Source organism: Nannobrachium achirus, assembly GCF_963921795.1.
Source record: "Nannobrachium achirus genome assembly, chromosome: 22".
Classification (NCBI taxonomy): domain Eukaryota; kingdom Metazoa; phylum Chordata; class Actinopteri; order Myctophiformes; family Myctophidae; genus Nannobrachium; species Nannobrachium achirus.
The window spans coordinates 6,545,307-6,554,864 of record NC_137829.1 but is presented as its reverse complement, the minus strand read 5'-3'; the positions used below and the strand labels follow the sequence as shown (position 1 = coordinate 6,554,864).

Here is a 9,558-nt window from a genome sequence, read left to right as displayed (position 1 = left end):
TTTAGTTTTTTTACTTAAAGTTTGTGCATGGCAAAACCCTATATGAATTGCATTTTAGTGCAGAAATTGACCTGTATGGGCAATTCTTTACACCCAGCGTTGCTAAGATGTCCATTTCAAAGGCATTTATTTAAGCAGGATTATAACCCAACTACAGGGGTCATGTTCAGTCTTCTAGAGAGATGTTAACGATGACCTAGATACTGCTCTCCACTACCACTCCTCACATCTCGTTATTGACAAACTATCGATGATCTACTTGCTGATCCTAGGTCCATTTTAACACAGTTTGAGAACTTCCCTCTGTTCATGTTTCGCAGGGTCAAAGTGAATGTCTTTGTTGTTACGTCTTGTGTACAGTTACATACACTCAGGGTAAGGGTAACATATATTTTAGTTTGGCTCCTTATTGTCCTCAAACATTACCAAGCAAACTGTGTGTGTGTGTGTGTGTGTGTGTGTGTGTGTGTGTGTGTGTGTGTGTGTGTGTGTGTGTGTGTGTGTGTGTGTGTGCGTGTGCGTGTGCGTGTGTGTGTGGCACAGTAATCTGAGTGCTGTGTGTCTTAGTTCCAGGCATGCCTCTGGTGTTTTCCCTGATCTGAGTGCTGCTTTACCCCTTTAATCCTGCCAACCGCCCATCTCCCTTCATCTCCATCCAGGGGATTTGGCTACCATTAAGAGATGGCTTTTATGAAAGTGTGTGTGTGTGTGTGTGTGTGTGTGCGTGCGTGCGTGCGTGCGTGCGTGCGTGCGTGCGCGTGCGGGCGCGTGCGTGCGTGCGCGTGCGTGTGATGTGATGAAACAGCCTGACCCTGACCCTAAGCCAACTGCACATACTGTACAGTAGCTGAAGCGCACACACACTTCTCTCTCACATGAAAATTGTGTCAATCACACATCGAGTGAGCTTGTTCAGTTATGTCGTGGAGAGTGAGTTGTCCTGACCTGCACACAGAAAGTGACATTTGGACATTGACTTTTGTAACACATGGACACAATTGTCAGGTACGATCAGCAGGTAAGAGCGTGTTTCTCAATTCCTCTTTCATTTGGTGATTTTATATTTCATCTGTTTTGAAGACCTTGAGACTTGTCTAATCCAGAGTGTTGCAGGCATTTTGCTTTGCAGTGCTTTCTCAATATTTCAACCGTTTTGCATTTTATCCAGTGGGATTTTGTGATCAAACAATCTGAGAAGAGGTTCTGTGTAAAATAAAATTTGATTCACATTGGATTGGAAGTGCTGCACTCTCCAAGTAGAACAACAAATGTATTACTTTTTTTCTGTTGGGAGAGTGTAGAGGGTAACAGGAAGATTGGGCACCTCAGTGTTGGCAATTTTTCCCAAAATGTTGAAAATACAATATTTGGAAATTGGTTCCCACTCTTCTAAATGAGTATCCGCGCAGCCGTAGAGCCTCGTTCCTACATGTTTTTAGCTTTAGAAATGTTAACTGCATAAATTATTTTAATCCTTACGTGACATATTTAGAGTGTGCAGATCATTTTAAAGGTTTAATAATGTTATTTAAGCGTATTTAATTAAAACATATACATAACTTTGTAATATTTAAAGTAACAAGTTCCAGAATTTCCCAGGTTACTGAAATTATACATCTTATAACCTGTGATTCCCAAGCGAAAAGCCTTTTAATACATTTAGATAATTCACAATTATTGTCATAGTTAATCAGAAGTGCTGTGCTTTTTATGTCATTCCAGATCTCCTTTAATCCTGGCATGTCCCAGATGAGAGGCTACAGGGATGACTCTCATTGCTTTCACTGGTTAGTCTCATTCCACACTGCTGTTCAACAGATTCTCTCTTGTCAACTGCAAGACTGGCTCAGGCCCAATAATGGAGAACAAGTTCTTCTTAAGGATCTGAGACAAAAAGATTTGATTATAACATTTTGTTCAGGGTCAGGGAATGTGGCAAAGTAAAGTCCCCCAAAATTATTGTCTGGACCTTTCCTATACACCATTGTTATCGTTAACCAGAATCCAATACTGTTGAAGAAAATATGAATTGACTGAAATGAGGGCCCTTGTCTAGAGAGATTGATTGATGAAATTAAAAAGCAGGGCGCCAAACTCCAGTTAACATGAAATGAATGAAGGCCGGGTGAAATCCCAGGTGCAGACAATGGCTATTGTTGTTGGGCTAATCTCTAATGTAAGCTGTTCTATCTTAATCACACCATCATTATTTCACCACGTTTAGCAGCTGGGAAAGAGACAGTTGACCCTGAAAATAGCCCATCAACCCACCAGTCAATGTGATTAGACATTAAATCATGACTCCACTATGCCCTCCTGCTGCTAAAGGCTTTAGCCATTTTAAGTTTTTTAACCACGTCCCGTCCCTATTTTTGCTATTATTGGCAAAATTTGTTAACCGTTTCAAAATATTTTCAAAATCATAATATAGCAGATCTACAAGCTTTTTGCTGTTGTATGACGATTCTTGACCAAGTATACATAGTGGTTAAACTACTTATCAGGGTCCAGGGTGTAGTCTGTTCCCTATATGGTGCCACAAATGCTGTATGCTTATTGCACACTTGTCAGTTTACCATGAGAAACGTCACAGCTTGTCCGTGTGTAGACGGTTGTGTATACGGTCTATGGGCAAACCCATATACCGTAAAAATGTGTAATGATGATGTCATCATGCACTGATGTCACTGTGATGTCAGGGGAACCACTCTACCAGAATGGGTTTGCCGCTCTGACATAACACTCTGGCTTCACTGTGATGTCACAATAACAGAATCCCTTTTATGCCCATATATGGAGTTCCCTGATGTCATCAATAATAATGATGCCCTGTTAGAGAGATCCTTGTGATGCCAGGGGGAACAAACAGGCGAGGTCGCTTGTCGCCCTGAGGCTTGTCGGTCACACGTCACACGTCACACCTTTGCCCTGCTCATATCTGGGCTCGTTTGTGTATTGTACCAGTAAGACTCCCTAATCGGGAGATAAGCGACCGTTGGTCGCTTATCTCCACAAATAGGCCAAAAGTTTGTTTTACCAATTATTACACTCTATGTGAACATTTACATCAACAAATCCCAAGTACTATGCAGAACGACCCATTTCAAGTTTTTAATGTACAACAATATTTAGAAAATAGGTCTACAAGCTGACAGTCCTCGTCCCTTATATTCCCATAGGTTATATGGAGATCTCAGTGTTTGTCAGTCCTTGTTCATTTATGCCCATATATGGACATCTCTATATCTACTGTAACAGCCCTTGTCCCTTTATGCCCATATATGGAGATCTCTTAACTGTAAGTCCTTGTCCCTTTTATGCCCATATATGGATATTCCTGATGTCATCAGTATATGAACATATATGGGCTTTCTGATATGCCCATATATGGAGATCTCTTAACTGTAAGCCCTTGTCCCTTTTATGCCCATATATGGATATCCCTGATGTCATCCGTATATGCCCATATATGGGCTTTCTAATATGCCCATATATGGAGATCTCTGTATCTCCATATATGGGTATAAAAGGATACTTCAGGTCTGACATCAGGTTTGTTTATATTGGGTTGCTAGGTTTGACATCACAAACTCTATGGGCCATCTGACCTAGAAATCTATATTTGGGCATAGATGACTCATCGTGACCTCATCACACGTCGACCGCACGTGTGACGTGCGGTCGACCGCACGTGTGACCGACGGACGGCCGGTGGAGGTTTTCATACTAAACTGCGACCTTACGGTCGCAATGACATCACGCCACATCATCGGCTGAGGACTGTGTGATGTCATCATATCTCCATATATGGAGACATAAGTTGCTCATGCCCAAATATGGGCTGGTGAGGTCAGACTTAGTGTGATGCGTAGGTTATCTCCATATATGGAGATTCAACTTCAATGAGTAACCATGGCAAATCACACCGTACACAAATGACCCTTATATAAGACCGGCATTATCTACCGACAGCTGCTATAAGCCAACCCTGGCGATAAGGTCTGAGTCGAAGAAATGCTTCTTTCCTGGTATAAGACCGGCATTTGAAAAGTTAATCTAGTTGTACAAAGTAATCAAAGAATGGGTTGACTGGTAGGCTGGTTGACCGCTTTATCTGTGGAGAGTGTATGTCACTGAGAGTCCTTTTATAGCGATTGAAATCATGATGAGGTCACGATGAGTCATCTATGCCCAAATATAGATTTCTAGGTCAGATGGCCCATGGAGTTTGTGATGTCAAACCTAGCAACCCAATATAAACAAACCTGATGTCAGACCTGAAGTATCCTTTTATACCCATATATGGAGATACAGAGATCTCCATATATGGGCATATTAGAAAGCCCATATATGGGCATATACGGATGACATCAGGGATATCCATATATGGGCATAAAAGGGACAAGGGCTTACAGTTAAGAGATCTCCATATATGGGCATATCAGAAAGCCCATATATGTTCATATACTGATGACATCAGGAATATCCATATATGGGCATAAAAGGGACAAGGACTTACAGTTAAGAGATCTCCGGGCATAAAGGGACAAGGACTGTTACAGTAGATATAGAGATGTCCATATATGGGCATAAATGAACAAGGACTGACAAACACTGAGATCTCCATATAACCTATGGGAATATAAGGGACGAGGACAATGCGTAGCATTGTGAGCTTGTAGACCTATTTTCTAAATATTGTTGTACATTAAAAACTTGAAATGGGTCGTTCTGCATAGTACTTGGGATTTGTTGATGTAAATGTTCACATAGAGTGTAATAATTGGTAAAACAAACTTTTGGCCTATTTGTGGAGATAAGCGACCAACGGTCGCTTATCTCCCGATTAGGGAGTCTTACTGGTACTAGTACTACTGTACATGTAAATATCATTTTACAGTTGAGTAGAACCAGACTGTTGATGATGATTCAAATACAATGACATTGTTTATTGATTGTAATTGAACATACATTATACATTTTTTTAACAGTATATCAATGGGTTATAAGAAACCTTTATGCTGATAATCCAGAATTCAGAATTATTATTAATTGAAATTAAAATACTGTAGAATTCTGTCAAAACTACAGAATAAAATATTAACTAGAAATACTGTTCCTACGAAACAGGGTGGGCTTGCATGTAACACCATGTATGGGCACAAAGATCTACCCTTTGGCTGCACCTCATTGCCTTTGTACTGTCGGTACAAAGGCAGTATCTTACATCATTTTGAGGAGAACTTGACTGATACGTCATTTTGATGAGAACTTGACTGATAGATTACGTCATTTTGAGGAGAAATTGACTGATAGATTGTCATTTTGAGGAGAACTTGACTGATAGATTATGTCATTTTGAGGAGAATTTGACTGATAGATGACGTCATTTTGAGGAGAACTTAAAGGGCAAGTTCACCTCTGGGACAACCAGATCTTACTGTATTGTTGTTTGGGACAAGATCAACGCAATGCTGAGTTATTTTTTGTGTTCAATCTGTGTTTTGAGATATTTTAGTATTTCAGCATGAATGATGATGCATTTTGCATCATATGAGTCATCATGCTGCATCATATGATGCAAAATGCATCATCATTCATGCTGAAATACTAAAATATCTAAAAACACAGATTGAACACAAAAAATAACTCAGTTTTGTGTTGATCGTGTCCCAAACAACAATAACATAAGATCTGGTTGTCCCAGAAGTGAACTGGCCCTTTAACTGATAGATAAATAATGAAGATAACATACGTGAATCTGCTACACTTTTGAGTCTGTTTCTCTGTTTCATTACAGCAGTTTTACACATAATGATCAGCATTCAAATATTAATCTTCAGGCTTCAACTTTTTTCCTATTTTCCCTTTCAGTCTCTTTGCTGTGCCTGCTGCCCCAGGCTGCATTGACACTGTGGGCGTGTGTGCGTGCATGTCCAGCCCTGTGCACCTGCACCCAGGAGAAGAGCTGCGGTGTGCTGTGTGACCGATCAGGCTTGAGTGAACTGCCCAAAGAGTTTCCCTGTGAGGCATCGTCTATCAACCTGGACATAAACAGTCTCAAGTTCCTGTCGGAAAGGGCCTTCGGAACCTTGCCCTCGCTCAAGTCCCTCTCCCTGGACCACAACAACCTCTCCTTTATTACACCTGGAGCCTTCAAGGTCTGAAATTACATCAGATATAGATATCTGTCTTAAAGTTCTTGTGCCACAGTCCTGTTTCCTCGTAGATGATGCTGCAGCTTTTTGCTGACAACATTAATGGACCCTGCTCCTACAGATCTTGCCTAAAAATCACGCAAAGCGGTACACAATATCTCGCATCTCATGTCAGCAACATGCATATGTACCATTTCCCCTATTCCCTCCTGATAGGCTACTATTGCCTTCTAAATTTAGCTGGATTACTCCCTTAAAAAAAAAAAACATCTACCTGCACATGGGCCTCTTCTTGCGCCACCATGTGGCAATTTTTGCAAAACACATATTTTCCCACTGCCCCTACTGACTTTGCACACAAAGCTTTGCACACACACCCCTTGGCTGACAAACCACAACCTCCGCCCCTGATTTCTCTCATGCCCCTGTTCTAGCGCCACCATGAGGCTGCGTGTATACATGCGACCTGACGGTTGCTTAAGTGTTAAAAAGCTGTATAACAGAAGGGTCTAATGACGGCCTTCCATGTGGGCCTCAGATGTCATGTGGCCAGTGACAGCCTATGTGTCCCGCCAGTCTTCTATGAAGACATTTCTACATTTGGGAAAAGTTTCAGCTCAAGCAAGACATCCAGTATACATTTTAAGTCAGGGGTCTTCAACAGGGGGTCCGGGACCTCTAGGGGGTCCTCAGAGTTACTACAGGGTGTCCTCCAAATCTTTGTGTGATAGGAAACAGCTTTTTATTAACCACTTGAACCCTAGCGTCCTTATTCTGAGAACTTTAACCAAACATAGCAGATCTACAAGCTCACAACGCCTCGCAGTACCGATCTTGTAGATCGGCTATTTTCGGCAAAGAGCTTTAGAGGGGGAAAAGAGCAGACTAAGTACAGAGAAAATGTGTGGAAATGGGAAATATATACACACCAGGTGGTTAATATAAACAGAAAGTAGACAAAAATCATGGCACTTTGGTCTTTAATCACTTATCCCTGTTATAAAATTGCTATATTGTGTGTGAGACTCAAAATGCAAACCTTTATCCTGCAGGGCCTGCCAAATTTGGTGGAGTTGAGGATCGCTCATAATGAATACATCAGCTACCTCCACACACGCACCTTCGCAGGGCTGAAGAAGCTTGTGCGGCTGGACATGTCCGACTGTAACCTGTTTAACATCCCTGACCGCCTCTTCATTGAGCAAGTGGCACTCAAGGAGCTATTATGCTTCCAGAACAACTTCCGCAGGATCCCTGGGACCTTGAGGGGAATGGAGAACCTCACCCATGTCTACCTAGAGAGGAACAAGATAGAGGCAGTGGCATACAACTCCTTACTGGGCCTTGGGAACCTCAAGTAGGTGACAGAGAGAATGGAATGTGTGTGTGTATAGCCAGAAGGCACCATTAAAAAGGTTTTCTTAACAGTCAAACTCTATTAGTTTATAGTTCTAGTGAACTCTTTATTTCCCTTCTCGCATTTTGTCCTAGGTACCTGAACCTCCAGGAGAACCGTCTCAACACCATCCATGACCATTCCTTCCAAGACCTGGTGCGGCTAGAGAACTTCTATCTCAATGACAACCTGTTGGTTAACCTACCACGGGTTGCTTTTCAAGGCCTGACCCGCCTCAAGATGCTCAACCTGGGGGGAAACCTGCTGCTCAACGTGTCCAGGAACTGGTTCAGTGACCTGGTGGAGCTGGAGGTCCTCTACCTGGACAGGAACCGGATACTCTTCATCGAGGAGGGCTCCTTCGAGAACCTCACCAGCCTGATCACCCTCCACCTGAACAGCAACAACCTCACCGTCCTGCCCTTCCCCGTCTTCCAGCCCATCTACTTCTTGGGGCGCCTCTATCTCTTCAGGAACCCCTGGGAGTGTGACTGCTCCCTTGAGTGGCTAAAGGAGTGGATGGAGAGCTACAAGCTTGTGCGGGACATACCCTGCGCCACGCCCTCCTCCGTGGCGGGCCTGGACCTCGCCGAGGTGGTCTTCGCCAAGGTGAACGGCACATGCGTGGACCCTGGAGAGCTCAATCTGACCACAGCCTCCTCTGAGATTGTCTCCACCACAGAGAACCGCTTCAACAGCCTCATCTCCAAGCTGCTCCAGCAGGAGCAGCTGCTCAGAGAGGAGCTGGGGAACGGGACGGCAATTGGCAATTACAATGGCACTCTGCTGGACCCCGAAGGACAGCTATCTGCTGGGGCTGGACGGCTGAAAATGCAGGCCAACCAATCACTACTATGCTGCTTTATAGTGTGGCTCATCTTGGGTTTTGTTGGTCACACAGAAATGGTTGTTTCTGTCACATGAGAATTGTGGAAACAGGGCTAGCAAACCCTGGACTTTGTGCTCATTTGTCTTTTTTCCAGTGCTACCGGACGCAGAACATGCATGATGATTTGATTCAAGATCTGACTACTGATCCGAGTCTACCCTGCCGAGGAGAGAGGGGGTGTTATACAGTGTAACTTCAGTTTGCCAATTGAGACTCTGTCATTGAGAAGATTTTAATATGTAAAAACTGATAGACAGATGAATTATTGAGGAACTGACCCAGAGTATTTATATAACCTAACATTCATAGATATGAGAGATCATAGCTTCTTATTACATTTCCTCCAGGTTCATAAACCACTGTGCCGAGCTGTACAGTACTGGATATGTTCAGAATTGGTTTCTATATTTATAGACACATTGGTCCGAGCCTATAGACGACTTACTGATGATGATATGATGAAAATGTACCTTTCGTTACATAAAGCCCGCAAATGAAAGTAGATTTAATTAATGTTATGTAACATACAGTATGTAGCATCACGTAGTCTTTTATATGGTATTTTCTCCGTTCACGTCTATGTGTAAATGCAAAGAAGATAAGAGCAGTTGGCACGGTCATTATCTCCCAAACAGATGTCCGCTCTCTTTTCCCCACGTTTTTATTCATTCAACTCAACTGTAAAGGAGGTTCTGCAGCTTCTCATAGATGCGTTAATCTTCTTATTGCATGCAGCTCATGTGTACTCCTCATGGAAAGCGTGTATGTGCTGGGATGCAATGGAGGGACTTTCTCTTTGCATTTGCCTCCTATGGATGGAATGCCTTTCCTATATTATACACTGGATGTGGAAGATGTGAATTTCTTATGGGGTTGTGGATATTAGAGGCCATAGTGTCAAAGCACTTCAGCCCTCTTGTAGGATAATACTGTTGTTGTTTTTTTGTATGAACTCTGCATCATTTGCAAAACTTCAATTATTATATCTACTATTTTATCTAAACCCATACTGACATGCTTTTTATAGCTAAAGATGTTAGTTAGCCACAGTGTAATTATATCAGTAACCACTCTTTGTCTCGCTGAGACTATGTTTTGCCCCCTTGTCCGTCCAT

The 9,558-nt window shown here is 42.5% G+C and overlaps 1 protein-coding gene across 1 annotated transcript; it reads left to right on the top strand.

Annotated features, from left to right (window-relative positions):
• Positions 1 to 1,765: 1,765 nt before the first annotated feature.
• nyx (nyctalopin) lies at positions 1,766 to 8,478 on the top strand (the record flags this gene model as incomplete). The annotated part of the gene is made up of 4 exons (XM_080753541.1): positions 1,766 to 1,787; positions 5,875 to 6,161; positions 7,211 to 7,515; positions 7,650 to 8,478. The coding sequence occupies 4 exons, from the start codon at positions 1,766 to 1,768 to the stop codon at positions 8,476 to 8,478; spliced, it is 1,443 nt and encodes a 480-aa protein (XP_080609667.1).
• Positions 8,479 to 9,558: the final 1,080 nt, after the last annotated feature.